Source organism: Nematolebias whitei, unplaced genomic scaffold (genome assembly GCF_014905685.2).
Source record: "Nematolebias whitei isolate Nwh7 unplaced genomic scaffold, NemWhi1 Nwh_scaf_55, whole genome shotgun sequence".
NCBI lineage: Eukaryota > Metazoa > Chordata > Actinopteri > Cyprinodontiformes > Rivulidae > Nematolebias > Nematolebias whitei.
The window spans coordinates 25,328-49,595 of record NW_023618600.1 but is presented as its reverse complement, the minus strand read 5'-3'; the positions used below and the strand labels follow the sequence as shown (position 1 = coordinate 49,595).

At 42.9% G+C, this 24,268-nt stretch overlaps 1 protein-coding gene across 1 annotated transcript in view; it reads right to left on the bottom strand.

Moving 5' to 3' along the window:
* Positions 1–1,491: 1,491 nt before the first annotated feature.
* Positions 1,492–24,268, bottom strand: part of LOC119429194 (semaphorin-4B-like) — a gene marked incomplete at its 5' end in the record, with an annotated part of 47,232 nt that continues 24,455 nt past the window's right edge. Inside the window, 10 exons of the mRNA XM_037696870.1 lie at positions 1,492–2,349; positions 2,621–2,715; positions 4,755–4,918; positions 7,260–7,375; positions 9,250–9,439; positions 10,539–10,683; positions 10,855–11,036; positions 11,213–11,340; positions 21,133–21,255; positions 24,104–24,197. Coding sequence (XP_037552798.1) covers positions 1,538–2,349; positions 2,621–2,715; positions 4,755–4,918; positions 7,260–7,375; positions 9,250–9,439; positions 10,539–10,683; positions 10,855–11,036; positions 11,213–11,340; positions 21,133–21,255; positions 24,104–24,197 — 2,049 coding nt within the window. The remainder of the gene's footprint in view (positions 2,350–2,620; positions 2,716–4,754; positions 4,919–7,259; positions 7,376–9,249; positions 9,440–10,538; positions 10,684–10,854; positions 11,037–11,212; positions 11,341–21,132; positions 21,256–24,103; positions 24,198–24,268) is intronic.

Sequence of the window (24,268 nt, the reverse complement as noted above, 5' to 3'; positions counted from 1 at the left end):
CGTCAAATTTTAAAATAAATGTTGGCTAATTTTGAGTGTAGTATCTTTTTTTTTACCACCGAATGGCAGTATAAAACTGTTTGAACTGAAAGATGGATAGTGAGGGAGTGAGCAGCGTGTCACTTTAAGAAAAATGAGAGGGAGGCCCCTTGACGTGACATGGGCTTTTTCTCCTTCCCGTTTTTCCAATTCTCAAAACGGCGGACGCTCAGTGTGGTTTTAGCATTTTTCACACAAAACTTTTAATTAAAAAATCAGTAAACAAGTTCTCAGCTTATTTTTGCAGATAAAAACAACTTTTTACACGAAGGCACAGGTTTCAAACGTGAATTTTGGATCTTTGATAAGACGGAGGTTTTTCGGCCTGTTAGCTTAGCCCGTAGCTTAGCTCCTCAGCTTAGCTGTTTTTAACGATCCAAAACCACAATTTTATTTGGTTAAAACAGATTTTAAAGAGAAAAGAGAAAGGGAGGGGTCAGTGAAGAACACCAGAGTTGAGCTTTTGTCATCCAGTGTCTTCAGTAGAGAGACACGACAAAATGATGAGGTCGATAATTTTCATTTATCATGCGGTTAATTGATTCATTGTTTATCGCGACAGGCGTACTTGAATACCGTTTCTTTTCATACTTTATATTTTTGCTATTTTGGATGTAGCTGGGACTTTGAATACACAGTTTTGCTCCACCTCATGTACCACACGTGATGCAAATGACAGTAAAAATACTTGAACTTGAGTAAATATGAAATTATTATTGGGCTTTACAGGTGAAAGCTGATGTTAGAATTTCAGGTAATAGCTCCACGGGTATTCTTCAATATTTTCAAGGAAACCTTCCAGTTCAAATTTTATTTTTGTTCTTGTCCCGAGCTGTAACATTTGAGAGGGAAGCAGTAAAGAGACGCTGAGAGAGCTGAACTTTTTTATTGAGGAGGTGAACATAAAGAGCGACAGCCCCACAGCATCAGAAACACCCTGGAGCGTGATGAGGGAGAAATCCAAAGAACAATCTAAAATGCAGTCAAGGCACATTGTGAATCCATGAAACATCATGTTAAACAAATATTAACGCCATGATTCTTTTGGACAGAACCTCGTGGTGACTTCCGTTGGGGGAACATTTCATGGAAGTTTGCTCTGCAGCCAAATTCATGATTCTGCAACAACTGAAGAATCAAAAACTCTTGTCTAAATGTAAAAATCTGATGGTTACACATATTTGTTGGCAAAGGTAATCCACCCTTTAGATGAATTGTTCTGTAACAAGCGTTGCTGACCCACTCTGACTCTAGAACAATAGGAAACTGAAGAACATCAAGAGGTTTCATGTGTGGTCATTTATGTGACAGAAAATTACATTTTTTGCCTTCTCACACACTTCATACCTACTGGTTCCCAGTGTTTGTATCCCATGGTTGGTAGTCCAACCAGAACCACCCTTGGACCAGCACCGGGCCAACTCACAGGTTAACATCAAGTTAACCCTGGTGTAACTGGACTACCATCTTCTTTAAAGGAACAGTTTGAATCTGTTGCTCAGATGGGAGTGTTTGGTAGATGCTGTCTGGAGTCTGTCAGTGTCCCGTTACAAACCAACCCGCTGGAATGTCCACCGTGCACAGGTGGACCAGTGCGTTGGCTAAAGAACTCATTTTCGTTCAGGGCCTCCTGCTCCTCCGGGGTCCCCCTGTTCGAGTCTCTGGGAAGAGTTCCTGCCTGAGGGGCTGTTTTCCTCTGCCAGCGCTGTCTGATGACACACACAGTCAATGGGATCAGCAGACTGAGGCAGAGGACCAGCAGGACCGACACCACCACCAGCTCCTTCAGGTAGTTGGGACAGCGGGCCGACAGCGGGGACTCCTCACCGGGGAACTCTCTCAGTCCAGACCCTTTGGTCCACAGAGTCAGGTTCCTGCCAGGCTGTCGGGGGGTGACCTGAGTGTTCATGGCAGACAGTGAAGGTTTGGTCTCTGTTGTTTCAGGCCAACTCCCTGTGGAGGTGTGAGGTCCAGAGCTGGCTGCAGTGTGAGAGGTGGGGGCGGCTCGTGTGTGAAGCTGGGTGCGACTGGTTGGAGTCTGAGTCAGGGGGCTGCTCTTCTGCTTCACCTGATAGATGGCTATGGTCTGCCGGTAGCCGTTCTCTGTGGACAGGCAGAGGTAGTGGCCCAGCGTGGCCGGAGTGGCCACGAAGCTAAGGCTCCCATCCCCCAGCTCCAAGTACAGGTCCGAGGACAAGCGACTGTTAGGACGCTCCCACAGCTGCCGGGACAGCTGCGATGCTGCGGGACACTGCAGCCGCACCACTTCATTCAGGGACACGGACACCAGCTTGCCTGGAGGACACGAGGCTGACATACACGTTAGAGCTGAAAACACTGCGACACCAACACACGCCTTCACAAGTGTCTCATCTGATAGTATTAATTACAAACTAAACTAAACATGACTGTGTCTAGAAGAAAATATAAACACTGCTACAAAATGAGCCTTGCTGGCTGCTTCAATTAACAATACCTGTTAATTACAGGTGAGATGGTCCAACAGTGGAAACATCACTCCTAAAGGACGTTACCTTCTGTAGCAACTGACTCGTCAATCTCCCAGATCATTACAACTTACCTGTGGGCAATTTGTTTGGACCAAATCTGGTTCTGTGTGTGAATGAAATGCTGTTGCAGGTTTCTTCAACATTCCCTCCATCTACGTCCTGAGCCCTAAAAAGGAAAAACAGAACGATGATTCTAGTGTTCAAACTTTCTGCTCCTGCCCAGTCCTCAAAAACAAGCAGCCCCCCATCGTTGAGGGGTTTGAATATTGAAAGTTGTAGTTTTGCAGATGAATGTTTTATTGGACTGGAATTTAACAGAGAATGAAGTAAACCTTCATGATTTTGGTGAAATATATTTAAGTGGTTACATGCAGGAGCTACACTGCGAAGAAGAACAGAGGGAGGTTTTTGTTTTCAGGTGAAAAATACAGTGGGGCAATGGTGGCCCATGATTAATTTTTAGCCATCCCAATCATTTGAGGAGACTATACTTTTAAGCAATATAAAAACTAGAAAGCATAGATTCCTAAAATGATAGGGGTGGTAGAGCTCAGGATGGGAGACTGCAATGAAGTGAAGATTCAACACAATCTGCTGGCTTCCTTATAAAACTTTTACTTCTTTTTTGTTTCTTCTTCTTTCGACTGTTCCTTTCTTTCTTCAGGGGTCACCACAGTGAACGAACTCGCCTCTGTGTGGAGCAGAGAGCTGCCATCTAGGGTGCCCGGGGGAAAAGATGGTGGGGGCCTTGCTCAAGGGCCCAGAGTGTCCTCAGATAACTTTTATTAACTGACTTTAATAATATATGTGAATGTTGTGCAGTGCCCTGAGACGACTTCTGTTGGGACTTGGCGCTATATAAAATGAATTGAAATGGTAGATCTACATATATACACATACAGGTGCTGGTCATAAAATTAGAACATCATGAAAAAGTTGATTTATTTCAGTAATTCCATTCAAAAAGTGAAACTTGTATATTATATTCATTCATTACACACAGACTGATATATTTCAAATGTTTATTTCTTTTAATGTTGATGATTATAACTGACAACTGATGAAAACTCCAAATTCAGTATCTCTGAAAATTAGAATATTACTTAAGACTAATAAAAAAAGATTTTTAGCAATGTTGGCCAACTGAAAAGTATGAACATGAAAAGTATGAGCATGTACAGCATCAATACTTAGTTGTTGCTCCTTTTGCCTGGATCACTGCAGCAATGCAGCGTGGCATGGAGTGGATCAGTCTGGCCAAATTTCTAGAAAGAAGATCAGCTCCATGGATGGATGTCATCGCTCCACATCAAACCAGATTTTCTCCAAAAAGCACTCCAGTTATCTCCAGAGCTCACGTTGTTTTCAGAACACCACCTGGACAGCGAGCGGTGGAACGACGAGACATACGACTAAACATGTCGTCGCTGGTCAGGTTGGTGGCCAGGAAAAGAACGTTTTGTTTAAGAAGTTGTAAAGTCAGGAACGTAACTAACAAAATACCGTCTTGACCCGTAGACTTACAAAGTTCAACACAATAGAAAAACACAGACGATACAAAAAAAGGTGAAAAACCTCCATGATGTATAATTTTATATCCGTTTCTCATGGTCTTTTCCCATGAGATCCACTCAGCGTGGCATCAGTCTTTCCGCGAGGTTGTCCACTTCCAGCTCAGGTCTTACCAAATCGGCTGAGGTTCTAAGTCGAGCTGAAGATTTGACATCAGACTGCAGGCCATCGATTGGCCAGGAAGAGACGTCAATCAGTTTTACAACCTCAGAACTGCAGCCTTCATTTTAGATTTTAACTTAAAAAAACGTATAGTATATCCAGTAAAGTGGCAATATGTACTGTAAACCAACACTGTGGTACTATGAGGAGGTGCAGACGGAGCTGGACCAAACAGACTATTTATGGGCTTAGACCTTCGGAGGAAAAATGCCTCCAATTGGCCACAGCGTTCCTGGAAACGGTGGCAGAGGTCGGTGAGTGTTTTGAGACTTTATTTTATTTATTTGTCCGTTGCTGTGTTGTTTTTGCCATGGATAGAAGTTTTGGGCGGCAGCTCTTTGACGGTCCTGCTCCACATCACGTTACACTGAAAACTACTGAGAACGTGTGGACCTGAGTGGAGATGAAGCGAGTCGTGAAGAGACTGATGTAAAAACCTAATCAGGACATTCTTGTGATTGTAGTACTCACAGACTGCTCTGGGTCCCAGAGACCTCTACACAGGCCCTGCTGCCAGGATCCCAGCCACAGAAAGGGTCTCGGGCCAGGACACACTGACCACAGGTCCAGTAGAAGGAGCAGTTGGACGCTGGAACCCTCAGAACCCCCTCTGATGTGCCGATGTAAACCATACCCTGCAGGGAGACAGAACTGGATCAGAACGCGCTCTACTCTACTCCTGACAGTCTTCACTGACAGAAACATCAGAGACCTGACTGCTCTCCAAGAGTTTAAATTTCATCAGGATTTTTGAAAGAAATAGGACTTTCTTACTGGTAAATTAATGCTAATGCCTTGAAGCATGCTTATAATGTTTTGACCATTATCCTTCATGTCCATAATGATTTATGATTTGCTGCTCCTCCCACAGTTGTGTAGAAACACTAAAAAAAAACAACCAAACATCTAAACATGCAGGTCAAATTGAATTAGTGGTTTAAGACTTTTTGGAAACAATACATTTCACAAAATAGACAAAATGAGCCAAAAACAAAACAAAGATGTGCTAATAAGTATAGTTTGTACACAACTGCAGATCAATTTTTAAGATATCTGAAGATGTTCAACCTAAGGGGTAATAATGTGCTTCAGACTGTCTTTTATATTTCAAAAGTTTTTAAACATAAAACTTTTTTCCAGTTTTTTTAACACTTCCTGCAAAGGTTATACATTAAAATGTATCCATTTGTGTTACTCACTGCTACATATGGATATGTAGCTCGTCTCTCAAACCTCGTATGAGGGCTCTCTGCAGAGTGGCAGACCTTACTGCGGGGACTAAGGTGAATGACGCCCCCAATAAATGAAACAAACCCTACAGTCCCCTTTTTTGAAGAAGGGAACCACCACCCAAGTCTGTCAATCCAGTGGCACGGACCGATGTCCACGCAATGTTGCAAAGGCGTGTCAACAAAGACAGCCCAGCAACATCCAGAGATTCAGAGATTCTTTATTGTCATTCGCACCACGTGGTACGTGTGGTGGAACGAAATTATGTACACAGGGTCCCAGTTACATCCCACAATAAAATGTAAAAGAAAAACAGTAAAAAGATCTAACATATGAACTAAGACTATGAACTAAGAAGACTATGAACATCCAGAGCCTTAAGGAACTCCCTTGGGTTCCTCCCAATCACGTCCCTCCAGGTCTCACAGTCGTTACCCAGGTGGGCATCAAACTCCCCCAGCAGAATAAAGGAGTGTTCAGCTGAACACCTGCCAGCACCCCCACTAAGGACTCCAAGAAGGCTGAGTACTTGGAGCTGACAGTTAGGGCCAGGCATCCCTTCACACGAAGGCACAGGGAAACTACCTTCTCATCTACCGGGGAAAACTCCAACACACAGGCACCAAGCCAGGGGGCTAAGAGTAAACTCACACCATAACAGCACCTTTCACCATGGGCCACTCCAGATAAGATAATACGGTCAAGCTCCTCTCAAGGAGATTAGGTACGAAGCCCATGATGTGCATCGAGGTGAGCCCAACGATATCTGTGCCGTTCAGGTTGTTTTCACACCTGATAGTCCGGTAGACTCGGTTCGGTTGGGGACCAATATTCATGACCTTTTGTTACATTTGAGCTGGTGCGTTTGCATTCACACTGCACTGTGCAGTCCAGAAAACCTGTTCCCCCACTCGCCTGTGGGGGCGCTGCACCAAAAACTACTGAAAGAAACGACACAAAAACCTCTGAAGACACTTCTTCTTCTTCTTCTTCTTTTGGAAATTAAAACAAAAATGGAGTGGCGTCACATTTTAGAGGTTATAGGAGTTCTGTTTTGTCATTATTCAACAATGGACTCAGCATGAGCAGAAGATGAGGCAGAAGACCATAGAGAATGTTGTTTTTCACACAAGGCAGCTGACGGCTCCGTTTGAGGTAAGAGAAATTCGTGTTTGCCCTGCGCTGTACTCCACTTCCTGCTTGTGGAGCGGGGCCCGGTCTGTTTACATTCACACTGTACTCGAACCGCAGTGGAGTTCTCTTCTACCGGACCGAGACCTAGGTTTTAGTCCGGGCCAGAGTTTGCCTTTTTGTTCCGTGACAGAGTTCAATGGCGCGTTCACACCTCCCCAAATGAACCGGACTTCCTAGGCAAACAGGCTTGATACTGTGCTCGAATATAGTAATTTTACATCCATTTCATTGTAAATTGGGTTTATTTTTTAAACATTTACATTGCCTTTAACCACAAGCATTGTTAAAGAAAAGGATTCAAATTAACCAAGCTGCTTTTTATTTCTTAGTGTAATGTCAGCTGATGTTCTAGAACAAGACTGGTCTTACATAAAAACATGTAAAGTTACAGATTATCTGCATAATACAGTAAAACCTTCGTTTTCAGGTGTTCTCAGACACAACAGATGATCACAGTCCTTTGTCTGCATGTTCAAAATGTTCTGGGGGTTTAATAAAGTTGTGCAAGTGACCGTTCAGCGTGTTCAGTGTCTTTCAGCTCTCGGTGCGTACCTTGGGAACAGACAGCTTCAGGCTCTTGATGGGCTGTGGCAGCTCAAAAACCTGGACCTCCTCGATGATGTGGGCCCCGAGCGGCAGCAGCACTGCTTTGTGTAAGTAACCATCCTCTGTAAGACAGGAATGGACACGTATTACTTTACATAAAACAACCTCGAACAGCTGTGTGATCAGCACTAAACCTTTTATACGTTGAGTAATGTGTATCTCCCACAGTTTTAGAAAAAGGCTGCGTTCACCCTGCAGGTCTTAAAGTTCAGATCAGATGTTTCTGTGTGCTCGTTCTCATCATTTAAATGTGACCTCCTACAGACTCCAGGGTGGACAGTCCACGGTTCTGAATCGACCCGCAGAAGGTGTGATGTCACACGCAGCACCACGGAGGCTACACATGTTAGCATGCGCGAGCGGTTCAATCAGAAACAAATATCTGCTATAATTGTGTAGTCCAGGGTTTATATTTAATCTGGCCTCTTAGCTCCTCCGGTGCAGCACTGTGTTTCAGAGCGACGACCAGAAGGTAGAAACAAACCAAAGTATGGATCCAACACTTTAGCATGGATATGATCCGACACCAATGTTGGTATCAGATGTTGCTGTGGATTCTCAGTCATCCAGGACATGATGAATTCAAACAACTGGACTTGTGTTCTGCATGGGGCTGAACGATTTTTGAAAATATTGTAATTGTGATTTTTTTTACCCCAATATTGCGATTTATTATGCGATTATTTTTCAGTGTCTTCTTCTCATGTATTTCTCAACGAACACAATCAATAAATCTGTTTCAGATGTTTTCAGCTTTGCTGCAACTCTGTTTCTGCATTTTTTGTGTAGCTCTGGGATAGCAACTTGGCTAAAATGTGTGCGCGAGGGAATTCTGTACTGCTCATCCATTGTGTTTACCAAAGCCGTAAACCCAGGCTTGGTCACTGTATTAATGGGCATCATGTCTTTCGCTATGAACTCTGTTACTACTCGAGTTATTTCCATGTGCCGTTTCGAATTATGTTCATACGGAGTAATACCCTCGAACAGTTCGGTCAGTGATCCCTGTTGGCTGGTACTTTGTCTACTTGAAGTTGAAGAACTGGTCGTTGGCATTCTGGCCATGCAACGATTGTAAATGGCTTTGTGGTGTTTTATAAGTGTTAATAAAGATTTGAAAAAAGTCTGATAGGAATTTTTTCGCCTCCAACTCCAACATGTGTCCAGTTTACCACGTTTTTGTCTGTCCAAACAGATCTCACTTGTAAATGAGTCTTTGAGGCTCAATGTGATTTATCTGTTTAAATAAAGGTTGAATGAAAAAAATATTGCAATATTATTGCAAAATGCAATTAATTGTTCAGCCCTAGTTCTGCAGCTGAACACGTGTCGAGCTCTGGGCTTTACCTGTTGGTCCCAATATCAGCAATACTCAGATCAATCCACATCCTCCTCCCTCACTGAGGTGAAGTCAGATCAAATGAGACATGAGCGTTGGGACTGAGATCACTCTGAAAACCACCTGATATGGATCAGATTCAGTACCACAGATGAAAAAGGCCTGTGTTAGATTAGAAAACTCAGATTTGGGTCTTGTTTGTCTGCAGGGTGAACGTAGTCTAAGATCCTCTCCTGTTGAGAAACACCAGATCTGCATACGTTTTGGACAAACCTTTAAAGTTAATTCATGCAGGATCTCACACTCTGAATGTTTTGTGAATGACTCGCCTACAACCAAACCAAAGTTCAGCTTAGAGTTTGTAAAATTGTCTGAGGTCTCAGCTGTGGAGCTTCTAAGCTCTGAATCAGGTAAACTCTAGATGTACATCCAATGATCATTCTCTAAACCTTTTATTTAAATTCATCCAGCGGTGCATAGAAAATAATGGTACACAAACACAAACACAGACATGGACATATCATCCCATTTTCTTCTTTTAGCATCAGGTATTAAACATGCTTTCCAGGTTTGCTGGTGTTTATGGGTCTGACCCACCTGTCAGTAGAAACAGGACCGTGTAGAACTTTCTGTTGGCCCCCTGGACCCTCTGGACCATCAGGCGGCTGTAGGTGCGCTCAGCAGACACCACGGTCAGAGGTTTTCCTGCTGGATGCACGCTGTCCTCCGCCAGAAAGTTCTCTTTGACGAAGCGCAGAGCGTTATCTGACGCGTTGTGCAGGCCACACTAGCACAAACAAAAAAACTGAGTTTAACACAAAAATTAATACAACACACAAAACTGACCCGACATTAAACTAACACCTGCATAAAACACAAGCTGCAGCTTTTATACAGCTGAATGCAGGAGAACTAAAACAAGAGTTTAAAGAAAAACAAGACAAGACACAAAAACAGCATTTCCTGCCAAAATCCAGCGTGAACGCTTAGTGCTGAAGGATTTCTGCTGAAAAGGTGGAATCTCTAAACTGTTAATGTGAGCTGAATTTGAACAGCAGACATTTGCTGAAAGCAGGCAAATAAAAGTTGAAAGCAGCAGAAAAACAACGGAAATGTGTAGAAAAAGCTGATTGGAGCAGAAATGAGCAGAATAGATTGAAATAGACAGAACTAGAAAACAAAATATCTGAAATGAGCAAATAAGAAACTGAAATGTGCAGAAAATGTTGAAATCATTAGAGCGAAGCACAAAAAGATGAAATTAGCTAAAAAATAAAAAAAAAAAGACAAAAATTAGCAGATAAATACCTAAATAATAGTTGAAAAAGCTAAAATTAGCAGAAAGAAGTTGAAAAAGCTGAACCTGAACAACAGCTGAAATGAGCAGTAAAAGGCTGTGAACAGCTCGAAGGGTCTGAAGGACATGATGAGAGCTCCACTCATTTTCAATGAGAAAAACATGGCTAAATATTTAAAAAAGTAAAAACTGCAAATATCAAAAGTCACAGCAGGAATGTCCTGCATGAGCTGAATGTTTTGAGACATGAATTGTTAAAATAGAACAAAAACTCATGAACGAGTCATCTGATGAAAAAGGTACAGAAGAAAAAAATGGATCCGAATAATGAGAAAACTCAGAAACATCCACTGTTGATGAGAAACAGGAAAAAGGTTCACCCTCTTTCAGTTCCAGGGTTTTAGGTCTCAGGAAACAAAAAATGATCTGGTCTGTAGAAGGTTCTTACCATTTTCTTAACACATTTTAGACATGAAATCATTTAGAGATTTAAAGGTAGTTTATCTGCAGGCTTATTATGCCCTTTATAATTCCAGGAACCTGATGAGATGTGTTGTCCCAGATCAATTATATTGATGTGAACACTCACCTCTCCCGGATTTGCGACCTTCTCCTGAATGCGTGCGCTCCACTGTAACGTGTCCCTGTTCAGGACCTTGTAGTTTCCAGAGAAAACAGATTTGATTTCTGCCAGACGAAATGAGCACACTGCCGACCTTCCAGAGTTCACGGCCCTGGTTCATGGAAATCACACATTAGGGACATGAAACATGAATTCATTGTCTCAAGAAGTCTTGCTGGAAGTGGACAAAAATTAGCCACATTCTCAAAACAAGGGTCATTTTTCTCTATTCAGCTGAGGTTATTCATCAGGTTAGATTTGCAATGTGAGAAAGGCCACTGACCACTGAGAGGTGAAGATGCCATAGAAAAGCGTGTCATCTGCAGGAGCTCCCTCTGCTGGTGGGAGGATGTCGATGTCCTGGACCACATTGTAAGGCAGCTCACTGCCAGCCTGGCACAACAGCTGAGCTTTGGCAAACGTGGTCCATCGTCGCTGTAGAGTCCGCTGACCTCCAACGTCACTCTGAACAGGGAAAAGAACCCGGAACACCACAGAATGGTATCACAAGTTCACTTAGTACACGAGCTAGCCTGTTGGATCTGCGTTTGACAATTCTGGGACACTCCCAACTGTATAGTGATGAATCCTTATACAAGTAAACACTTTCTTAAAAGAGCTCTGCAACATTTTACACTTACTATGCAGATCTGAGACACACGGGACACAATGAACTTGTCTATGAAGTTATACTCTCTAGCCACTTCACTGAAGAAGAAGAAGATTTTCTCCTCATGGGGAATGAAGATGGAGCTGATGAAGGTTGGATCTGTAGGAAAACAAAGCTGTGCTGAAGATGAAAAATGTTTGGAGGAATACTAAAACAAAAGTCAACCAGGCTGATTCGTCAACCGTTGCTGAGGGGTCTGAGTAGTGAATGTTAGTAGATTTGGGGATGTATTTTTCTAGACTAAAACTAAACATGGAATGAAGTAAACCTTAACGATTTGATTAATAAATATTCAAGTGGGTAGGAGTTACACTGTGGAGAAGAACAGAGGGAGATTTTTTTTTTCTTGTTTGAGGCAGCACGAAGTGACGGATCCTGGAGAGTGGAGGGTAACATGGTTATCAAAGTCAACGGTTTTTTTTTTGTCATATGTACCACATGTGGTACATGTGGTGGAACAAAATTGTGTACACAGGGTCCCTGTTACATCCAACAAAAGTATAAATTGTAAAGAAAAACAGTAATAAGATCTAAGATATGAACTAAGAAAAACGTTAAACTAAAAATACGCTAAGCACTAGTAGTACAAAAACAATACGTAGAATAATATGTTATAGTATAGTATAATATAGTATAGGAACAATTACTGTAGTTTTTAAACTCCAGAGTAAGCAAACTGAAAATGACCAGACCACACTCAGACAGTAAAATGACAAGTGTTTTATTTACAAAGTGAAGTGGTTCTCAGGAGCTCAGGGATATGTTCTGTAGAAATAAAGTAATGACAAGTATCTGAATCCAAGGAAATTATGGTCTGGGTAACTCTTCAATGAGATGATGTCTTACTTTGTTCCTTATGCTTTGCAGGTCAGGAGGGGATCAGATTAGCAGGAGCCACAAGGAGAACCACAATTGTGACAGGTAGTGCAGGTGAAGATAGTGGCAGAGCAGACTCGAGAGGTGTTTTTTTCCTCTTAGGGCTGGAGATCATGGATGGAATGTCCAGAAGACAATAGAAGATTACTAGGGGTTGAACCTTAGGTGAAGTATCTGGACATCACTTTCAATGCAGGGAACCAGAAAGCCAGGAAATCTAGAGGCACAGGAAAGAGATCACAATTAGGTTTACTCAAGATAAGATAATTCTACTCAGTCTGTTACACTGTACCAGAATGGTATGAAATGTTCCAGCGGAGAAAAGCTGACACACAGGGCCTTAAATACCAGATCTCATCAGTCAGGATCAGGAACAGCTGGAGGTGGTTAGAGCTGCCCTGCTACTCAGGAAGCTGAAAGGTGTGGTTAGTACACATAAAAATGGTGAGTCCTACAGTACACTCACTCTTAAGAATTGCCTCTTGGCAATTTAATCTGCTATTCTGGATGGGCCCTATAAAAAGCTGAGATCCAACATGCATCTAAAATAACAGATCTAGGGATCCAGGATCTTTCCTCAGGTCTGCAGCCCTCCCAGTCCACTAGATATTGGAAGCATCTGCACCGTGGTGACCAGAATGCATTCATTGAACCTTTATTTATACAGGCCATCGAGCCTCAGGGATTGTTTACAAGAGAAACCTGATTTTACCAAAGAGTGATGACAACAGTAGACCAAAAAGACAACGGTAATCATAAAAACATATAAATTGAGAAGAACAAATAAAAGAAAATGGTATAAAAAAAACCCTGCTAGGCATTGAACAGAAAAGGCTGGGTGGTTCTCGATAAGCCGAGGGAAAAAGTGGGATCGACCAGAGGGCAAAGTGGGCTTTCGGTTACGGGCTTGACCCGTCAGACGTGGGGTGAATTCTCATAGATGGCAGTTTGAGTCTGACAGCCGAGGGATTGATGATTCTCTCCACTGGGAATGAGCCATTGAATCTAGGTGCCAGTTTCCTAGGTGTCCTTTAAAGAGAAGTCCTTTGTAAATATTCAAACTCTTTGACCCACCTGGTAGATAGGGGCTGAGGATCTGTGCCAGTCAGTGAATGTCTTGTTTTGGTCTGCCATGCATAACAAAGCCTCCTTGCTTTGGCACCAAACTTGTCAACATCTGTGGATGTGATGTTGGACAGAGGGGACGTAGACGTTAGATTATTGGCTCGGACAGAGAGGTGGTGAATAACCCGATGAAGCTTCAAAGGATGAAAAACCATTGGTGGAGGAATGGAGAAAGTTGTGGGCGTACTCCTCCCAGGGTACATGTCAACACCATGATGAGGGGTTATTGTTGATTACCTTGTTATTGTTGAATTCTGCCTCCAGCTCCTGGTTACATTGCTCAGTCTGCCCATTAGACAGAGGATGGTACCCCAATGTGAGGCTGGAGAAAGTTCACAAGGCCTGGCAAAACACCCTCCACATTTGTGAGTTGAACTGGGGTCCTCGAATGGAGACAATGTCATTGGGAATCTCATGCAGCCGAAACACATGTCGAATCACAAGTTGAGCGGTCTCGAAAGCCTTAGGGAGCTTAGGAAGAGGGACACAAGGTGCAGCCTTGGAAAAACAATCAAATATAGTGAGGATGATAGAGTTAACTTCAGATACAGGAAGTTCAGTAATGAAATCCAAGGAGACATGAGACCAAGAATGACTGGGATTGGTAAAGGCTGCAAGAGTCCAGCTGGGGATTGATTAATATCCTTGTTCTGGGCACAGATGTAGCACGCTGACACAAAGCCTCTGATGTCCCTAGTCATGGATGGCCACCAGAAATGACATTTGGTAAAACTTAACGTGGTGAATTCTAGGATGACAAGCAAACTTTGATGCGTGAATCCATTCCAACACTTCACACTTGCAACTTTTGAGAACAAACCTCCACCATGTAGGACCAGTGCAATGGTCAGGTTCATTTTGTAAAGCCTCTTAGATGTCCTTCTCGAAAGGCCACCTCATCACAGCCACCGAACAGGTAGGTTCAGGGTGCATTCACACTAGCCCTGTTTAGTCTGATTTAATCGAACTCTAGCTCGTTTTCCTAGGAAGTCCGGTTCGTTTGGGGAGGTGTGAATGCACCATCGAACTCTGTCATGGAACAAAAAGGCAAACTCTGGCCCGGGTTAAAACCTAGGTCTCGGTCTGGTAGAAGAGAACTCCAGCGCGGTTTGAGTACAGTGTGAATGTAATCAGACTGGGCCCCGCTCCACAAGCAAGAAGTGGAGTACAGCGCAGGACAAACAAACATGCATTTCTCTTACCTCATATGGAGCCGTCAGCTGCCTTGTGTGAAAAACAATATTCTCCATGGTCTTCCGCCTCATCTTCCACTCATGCAGAGTCCATTTTTGAAAAATGACAAAATATAACTCCTAAAATTGCTAAAACTTGATGCCACTCCATTTTTGTTTTTATTTCCAGAAGAAAAAGAAGAAGTGTCTTCAGAGGTTTTGGTGTCGTTTCTTTCAGTAGTTCTTGGTGCAACGCCACCACAGGCGAGTGGGGGAACAGGTTGGTTCAACAGGTTGGCTCGACTGCACAGTGCAGTGTGAATGCAAACGCACCAGCTCAAATGTAAACAAAATGTTATGAATATTGGTCCCCCAACCGAACTGAGTCTAACAGGCTATCAGGTGTGAAAACAACCTCAGGTTCCTGTAGAAGATGGCAAAACCCAGAAAATGTTGGAGCTGTTGTCTTCAGGTTTTGGCCACTCATCCACAACCTTGATATTATCAGGATCCATCCATACCTGTCCACTCTCAAATATAAAGCCCAGAAAGGTTATGGATGACATGGAAATCACATTTCTTGGCTTCAACACACAGTTGATTCTCCATAAGGCATTGAAGAACTGCTCAGACATGAATAGTTTGTTTGTGGGTCTTTGGCGTAGATGAGTATGTCGTCCAAATAAACAAACAAAAACAATTTCAATTCAGTTTCAATTCAGTTTATTTATATATAGCACCAAGTCACAACAGAAGTCCTCTCAGGGCAGTGTACAGAAACATTCATATACACAAAAAGTAAGTTAATAACATTATACATCTGAGGCGCAGATTGCTTTGAGTCAAACGTCATCCCTGTCTCTCATCCTGAGCAAGCACGAAGGCAAAAGTGGAAAGGAAAAACTCCCTCATGAGGAAGAAACCTCCAGCAAAACCAGGCTCAGAACAAGCGGTCATCCGCTTTGGTGGGTTTGAGAGGACAGGAAGGAGGAATGAATACACAATGGCAGGTCAAGAATCACGTTAAGTTAGAAATAATTTCAAATTAAAACTATTAATTTGTAACAATTAATTTTAAGAAATTAGGTCAATTTGTCCTCCAGTAGTCTAAGCCTATGGCAGCATAACAAGCCAACCCTAACTATAGGATTTAATAATCAAAAAGTCATGGAGTGCATCATTGACCAGTGCCTAGAACACAGTAGGGGCATTGGTCAAGCCAAAGGGCATGGCTAGGTATTCAGTGTCCGAGGGATGTCTTTAAAGCCGTTTTCCACTCATCACCTTTACATATTCTGACCAGATGGTAGGCATTTCTTAAGTCCAATTTAGAAAAGATAGTGGTGGACTGAAGATGTTCACATACAGAGTCAATCAGAGATAACAGGTATTTGTTCTTTATTGCTATATGGTTAAAGCCAAAGGCCTTAAACCAGCCACTAGGGAGCACAAGCCAGTGTATCTCTTGTGCCGGTCCCAAGCCCGGGTAAATGGTGAGGGTTGTGTCAGTGTAAAAAACTTTTGCCCAAACCATAATGCGAGTTCATCCAGAGAGAGTCAGAAAGAACTCCATTGTGTCTTTGTGGATTTAGAAAAAGCATATGACAGAGTTCCAAGGGAGGAGGTGTGGTATTGCATGAGGAAATCTGGAGTGGCAGAAAAGTATGTTAGACTGGTACAGGACATGTATGAGGACAGCAGGACAGTGGTGAGATGTGCTGTAGGAGTGACAGATAGCTTCAAGGTGGAGGTGGGATTGCATCAAGGATCGGCTCTGAGCCCCTTCTTGTTTGCTCTGGTGATGGGCCGACTAACAGATGAGGTCAGGCAAGAATCTCCATGAACGATGATGTTTGCAGATGACATTGTGATCTGTGGTGAGAACAGGGAACAGGTGGAAGAGAACTTGGAGACATAGAGGTATGCACTTGAAAGAAGAAGAATGAAAGTCAGCCATAGTAAGACAGAGTACATATGTGTAAATGAGAGGGAGGCTGGTGGAACAGTGAGGCTACAAGGAGCAGAGGTCACAAAGGTGCAGGACTTCATGTACTTGGGGTCCACTGTCCGGGAAAATGGGGAATGTGGTAAAGAAGTGAAAAAGAGAGTCCAGGCAGGATGGAGTGGATGGAGAAAAGTTTCAGAAGTGATTTGTGACAACAGGGTGTCAGCAAAGGTCAAAGGAAAAGTTTGCAAGACAGTGGTGAGACCAGCTATATTGTATGGTCTGGAGACAGTGGCATTGACAAAAAGACAGGAGAAATAACTGGAAGTGGCAGAAATGAAGATGCTAAGGTTCTCCTTAGGAGCGACAAGGCTGGATAAGATTAGGAATTACATAATCAGAGGTACAGCACAGGTTGAACAACTGGGAGATAACCTTAGGGAGGCCAGACTGAGCTGGTTTGGATATGTCAAGAGGAGGGACCATGGGTATATTGGTAGAAGGATATTAGAAATGCAGCTGCCAGGAAAAAGACAAAGAGGAAGGCCAAAGAGGAGATACATGGATGCAGTTAGACATGAAGGTAGTTGGAGTGAGGACAGAGGATGCAGAGGACAGAGTGAGGTGGAGGAGGATGACTCACTGTGGCAACGCCTGAAGAGGGAAAAGCCAAAAGTAGAAGAAGAAGAAGAAGAGGTTAAAGCCAAAGGCCTTAAAGACTGATCTTGTGAGGCCACAAAAAACAAACAAACACAAAAAACAGCGCCCAAAGAAGAAGTGGAAGGACAAATAAGACCAGAGGCAAGAGACTCCTCGATGTAATGTTGCATGGTCTCTTTTTTGGAGCCAGAGAGGTTGTACAGCCATTCTGGAAGGTAGGAGGGCCCCAGGAAGAAAGTCAAAGCCATAATCGTATGGTGGTAGAGAGAGCCTAATCTTTGCTGAACACTGGACCCAAGTCACAATATCCATCAATTCGTTTCTCTACTTAGTTGTTTTGAGAGTTGTGCCTCTGGAGCCAGGAGTAACCCAAAATAACTTGGGGTGTGAGCACATTGAAAACAAAGAACACACCCTCTTCATGGTGAATTCCAGAGATGACAAAATGGATTCTTGAAGTTTTATGGGCGATTGAAGTGTAGGTCTGACAAACTGCAGTACCCATCATGGGAATACCCTTTTAAATGGGCTGGGTAATTTGCAGTAAAGTGGGCTGTCTTACCACAATAAATACACTCTTAGCTGTTCAGTTGTCTTTCTTCAGGAGTAAGCTGAGTGTGACCAAGCTGCATTGGTTCGGGTCCTGGGTCTGGCATCACAGGTATGGTTGGAGATGTAGAGGAAGGAAACTGAGCAGTCTGGAAACCGGAAATCTGGTGGAACTGGGATTTGTAGTTTTGTTCTCATTGTCTCTCCCGAATACAATCATCAATGTAGATAGCAAGACAGATCAATCCATCAAGGTCTCTTGGTACCTCACAGGTGGATAACTGATCCTTTACTTTTTTGTTGAGAGAGTTTATTAACATACCTCGTAAGGCCTTCTCCCCACAGCCAGACTCTTCTGCCGTGATCCGGAAGTGAATGTAGTGTTCCAATACTGTACCTCTGTCCTGACATAGGGATAGTGAATGTTTGGCTGCTTCCTCTTACTGGAGAGGGTGAGCAAAATCTCAGAGAAATATTTAAGGAAAGTCTGAAAAGTTAATGTTCCAGAGAGTGAGACAAGGTAAGCGTGGGACCAGAGCAGGGCATCTGCTTTCAGTGTACTGATAATATGTGTAATATTTGCAGCATCAGAGGCGTATGTACTGGGAATTTGACTGAAAGCTTATTTTTATTGCAAAATAAATCCCCCACAATGATCCAGGTTACCTTCAAACAGTTCGGATGGTCTAATGTCTGGCTCATGGGGAACTTCAGGAGTATGCTGGGTCGGGTGCAGGAATAGTTGCGGCGGCTTTAGGTAGAGGTAATAATGCGGCCAACTTTTGGTTGATTTTGAACATCATGCTCCCCAGCTGTACCATGTTGGCCTTGGTGGACCTTTGTTCCTAAAGGTCCCCACATACTCGGGCATACATCACTCCATGGAGGTCCATGTGTACTCGAGGCAGACTCAATGCACACTTGAAGTGGACGTCCGCCGGACATGTCTGCGCAAAGATAAATTGTTATGGCCGTGTACGTGTACCCGGTGTTGCACAACCGGGCAACTGTGTTCACATCAAACTGTTTTGTATACGACACCAACTGCTTTCTGTGTTCTGAGCAACCAGTCTCAAGGACGCGTAGCACAGCTGTCGTTCTCTGTGCAGCGCTGACAGGTGTGCGGTGGCTGCCCTGGTGGTGAAGAAACGAGGCTAAGTGCGCAACTAGCTCATCGAACTTGCTAGAATCCATTAGAAAATATTCTAAATGTTTCTCGCTGTCCATCATCTTCATGTCCCACCTTCTTTTCTTTTGTTTTTTTTTTGCCAAGAGGCAAGCAATCTTTTCCTCCTCGTCCATTGATGCCATGACTGAAATTGTGAGAAATTAAGGAATTTGTCATAAGATAATTCAAATCTGTACGCTCGAGTATGAAGACTCAACTGTCTGCGGACAATATGCGCAAAGTCCGCGTGGCTCATGAAGTATGCATAGTACAACAGAGTATGTGGGGGCCTTTAGGCTTTGCTGGCCGGGAGGGGATTACCAGGAGTGACCAGGAAAACCACAATTGTGACAGGTAGTGCAGGTGAACAGTAAATGGCAGGATGGGCTCAAGAGCATTGGTTTCCAATAATTTTCAGTCAGGTCATCTGGACAGTTTTTTTTTTTTTTTCTGAAATGTTTCAGCAAAAAAAAAAAAAAAAAAAAAAAAAACTGTCCAGATGACCGGACTGAAAAATGTTGGACTGTATACCTGGATTATTGACCATGGACTTTTTTGGTTTTGAACCAGTTTCACTTGACTGTCGATTAGGAAGAGGGCCGGCAACAGAGGAGGAGGAGTGCCAAAGACACCATCTTAGCACCAACATAACTGGTTTGTTCCACTTTGAAGTAAGCAGTTTAGGGGTAGAATCAGTTTTGTTGTGTGTTTCCTTGACTGATGAAGCCTTCCAGATGGAAGGTGAAACGTTTCAGCAAAAAAAGAAACTGTCCAGATGACCTGACTGAAAATTGTTGGATTGTATACCTGGACTATTGAGCATGGACTTTTTTAGCATTGCTTTTCCTTTTAAGGCTGGAGATCATCGATGGAATGTCCAGAAGACAACAGCGATTACAAGAGATTGAACCTTAGGTGAAGGCATTGCCCAATCAGATTTCTTCTTTGTAATTAAGATGGTTAAAGGAGATGCATCCAAGTAAAAGTACACATTTTATTGAGGAAATGTAGTGGAGTAAAAGTGAAAGTCGTTAGAAATGTAAATAACGAAGTAAAGTAAAGATGCATCAAAATTCTACTTAAGTATAGTAACAAAGTATTTTTACTTTGTTACATTATAACACTGCATTTAAGCAATACAAAAATTAAAAAGCATAGTTTCCTCAAATATTCAACGAGATGCAGCCACACATCAAAATGGAAGTCAGCATGTTGCTTATTTTTCCAATTATTATGCTCACAAAATATATGGACAGACAGAGTGAGGGTATTTCCAGTTTTATTTCGTATAGGCTTCGCCCTTTAAGGCTATCGCTAGTGGGTTTATCCCTTCGCACGCAGCGCAGCACTGAAAACTTTAGTCCACGCCCACCTGCTGTGTGGGCCTCACCCCCGGTCCGTATAAACTACGGTGAGACCGGGTAATCGGCTCCCATTTTTTCTTCAGCCAGCTAGCTAGCACTGTCAGAAGAACGAAGAAGGAAAAGTTGTCCAGCTTTGTCCGGCACAACCTTTGCTAAGGATGCCTGGGTCCCCGCCACACCAAACTCCTGTCATCCCAGTGAGCTCTTCCTCCCCGAGGAGAAGCAGAGACGAGCAGCCTTGTTCAAAGTAAGCGCAGAGGAGTGCTTTTCCGTGGCGGGCTGCTACCTGCTGGACGACGCCATTGCCTTTTCTAATGTTTTTTCCTCGTGGTGAATCGGATGATTCCCTCAAAAAAGGTGATGTTAGCAGCAGCTCTGCTGAGTGGTTTTTTCCCGTGGAGGGCTGCTACTCGCTGGACGACGCCATCGCCTTTTCTAACGTGTTTTCTTCGTGGTGAATCGGATGATTCCCTCGATAAAAGCGTTGGCAGCAGCTCCACTGAGTGTTTGTTTGTGGCGGGCCGCTACTCGCTGGACGACACCATCGCCTTTTCTAATGTGTTTTTCTCTTGCGGTGAATCAGATGGTTCCCTCGAAAAAGGCGATGCGGGCAGCAGCTCCGCTGAGTGTTTTTTTCCGTGGCGGGACGCTATGCGCGGGACGACGCCACCGCCTTTCCTTGACGCAGAGTCAAGTGTGCATTGAGCAGATGCAAATATGCTGATGGTCCTGAGGCCACTGGATGCATCAGATCATCTGATCGGTCCAAAGATTTGATCAACTCTCAGTCAAATGATACTTTCAGCAGCTCCTGGAGGCCACGTCATACAGTAAGACGGCAGTTCGTTCAAGAAAACGGAGACAAACATAACAAACAGTGTTGAGGTTTGTTTTGTTTTATGAGCCTGTAAAGTGATCCCCTGGCACTGGGCTAGCCATTAGCCTAGCATGGATAGATACAAATCACCAGACTATCCCTTTAACAGTTGACATGAGTGTCACATGTTTTAAGCTGAGAGTTAATGCCCTCACCCTCAAGCCATCCTAACGTATCGTCCAACTTCATGTCGACTCGACCACCTTCACTGAGGTGTCTGGAGATGACCGGCCGGTTCCCCCTGTAGTCTGCCACAGTGGCAGTGTACAGTTCTCCATCTGATACAGACACATACACACATTACTACAGCACTTAATGACAACACTCCACTGTACAACAAACAAAATGATTAGAATATGTCTGCCATACAAGTTGGATTCCTCAGTTTTTGCTATAACTCTTTCTGTTAAAGGGATCTCTGACTAACTGGACATATTGGCCTTAAAATGTTATTTCTCTGCTAATACATGTTGTTGTTTGTGTCGCGAAAACTCCTGATTACTTTAAAAATTAGACATGTTTATTACATTTTTCATCTAAGGAGTCACCATTATTTTACTGGCACAGTGCATTCTGGAGCGATGACGTACATCAGTTGTAATGAGAGACCAAAACACGAGCCAAGGCTAGAAAGTCAGAACATGTGACAATAAATTTATATTGTGTAATAATTCTTATGCTTAATATATGGGTCAAATAGATCAAACGCGATCAACTTGTGATGTTTATTTTATTATTTCTGGAGCTAATGCCGTATAGATTAGCTCTGGATTAGCTTCAGAGCTATATCCAAAATTAAGATTCAAGCTGAGTGAAGCTTGTACCAGACAGACCAGTCTCTGTCATTTACCCAGAATGCATTGCAGCGTAAATGAAATAGTAACATCAGTGTGTCATTAATTTTAAAAACATAAAAATTAAACAGCAAAAGTATTTTTACTGTGTCGTTTTTATAGCTGAAGTAATTGTTTATCAAATAAGGTTTATTGTTTCAACTAAAATGATTCCTTTAAATTATTCTCCAGTGGGGCAGCACGGTGGCGCAACTGGTAGAGCTGCTGCCTCTCAGCGAGCAGGTCCCTGGTTCAAACCCCGGTCCAGGGGCCTTTCTGGGTGGAGTTTGCATGTTCTCTCCGTGCATGCGTGGGTTTTCTCCGGGTACTCCGGTTTCCTCCCACAGACCAAAAACATGCATGTTAGGCTGATTGGTAACTCTAAATTGTCCCTAGGTGTGAGTGAGAGAGAGAATGGTTGTTTGTCTCGTTTGTCTCTATGTGGCCCTGTGATGGACTTGCGATCTGTCCAGGGTGTCCCCCGCCCCTCGCACAGTGATTGCTGGACATGGGCACCAGCGACCCCCGTGACCCAAAATGGAATAAGCGGGTAAAGATAATGGATGGATGGATATTCTCCAGTGTTCTTTTATATTTCTTACTGTACAGAAATCAGTTATTTAAATCAGTCACTTACACACATTTTGGACTGAGTTATAGTTCCTGCTTTGTTTTAAAATGTCACACAAATCTTGTCAGTAGCAGCATGGTGGAACAGTTGGTAGAACTGTTGCCACTCAGCGAGAAGGTCGCCGGTCCAAATCCCGGCCCGGGACCTTTCTGGGTGGAGTTTGCATGTTCTTGCAGTGCATGCGTGGGTTTTCGCCAGGTACTCTGGTTTCCTCCCACAGACCAAAAACATGCATGTTAGGCTGATTGGTAACTCTGAATTGTCCCTAGGTGTGAGTGAGAGAGTGAATGGTTGTTTGTCTCATTTGTCTCTATGTGTCCCTGTGATGGACTGGAGACCTGTCCATGGTGACCCCCACCTCTCCCACAGTGATTGCTGGACATGGGCACCAGTGACACCCCCCCCCCCCACCCCCCCCTGACCCACAGAATGGAAGAAGCGGGTAAAAGATAATGGATGGATGGCAAATAAAATGTCCTTTAAAAACATTGGTGAGAAATAAATTAACCTGTGACACAATTTTAAATAAGTTGCTTGATTTCCTAATATTACTTTAACCTTTTCAGAACTGACACAGCATATGCACTCTATCACTATTTTATAATAATCATAAAGCAAAGTTCTTATTAAAAAACAAACAAACAAAAGCTGACGGTTTAACTAATTTCAGTGATTTTTACATTAAGTTTTTAGCAACTTCAAGTCAGTTTCATGAACACTTTAAATTAATAATCACAAGTTTCCCCCAAATCTGCCAAATTCCAGAACTTATTTTTTCTGCAAAAGCTTAAATTTTTGAGTTAAAAAAAAAAGTAATTTATCTTCTCTGCAGAGCATAACTACTTCTCCAGGCTCTCTTCCACCTGCTTCATACTCTCTCTACAGATCACATTGTTTTCTCCTAACATTACAGTCCAAAGCAACATCCGCCGACCTCTCTTGGCAATTCAGAGGTATAACAGTGGCTGGTTGACATCAGCCTCTGTCCAAAGATACTGTAGATCTCACTGAGACAAGAAAAGACATCTCAGGCCTGACTTAAACTAGATTGTGGAAGGGACTTTTCTCCACTCTTTAGCTATTATCAATCAAGAAAGCCAATCAGATTAGCTGCATATTTGGCTCGATCATCTTTGGGTATTTTAGAGGAGAAATGTGAGGCCTGCATTTGTCACTAACTTGACCCTTACTGAAAAATGTAGATGGTAATAAACTTGAAATTGTTGTGATGTTTGATCAATAAAACACTTTCACTTAATGTGGCGTGTGCTTTTACAAGCCTAAAATAAAAATAAAAAAAATGCAGAAAAAACATTTCACAAGAAGCTCATTTTTCTTTTCTACATTACCACTAGTATTTTTTATACTAGTGTCATTCATGATAAAAATGATAAGTTTCAACACAAATGTTAGAACAACCAAAGTAAAGAAAACCAACTTTTAGTGTCTACTTTCAGTTTTTGGATCCTTGCAAAGGTTAGAGATGGTTTTGATCTTATAAGTAACAACACCACCATGAAATCTGAAACGATTCTTGTTTGAAAAATCTTCTAAAGTGGTGTAAGTGTGAATTCACTTCCTCCATACAGAGTAGATCCATTACAAGGTTGATTATTAATGAAACCTACATCAGTTATAAGGTCATCTTATCAGGTGTCTTACCCACAATGACAGCAGTGCTGCGCTGATAGGGGTCATAAGGGCAGCGACCTCTTCCTTCATCGGTGTTGGGGCTCATTGTTAACGTGTCCGAGTGCTGTGAAAATGAAGAATTTTACCACCATAAACAAGTCATGGGAAAAAGTTCACCCTCCTACAGTCTTACAA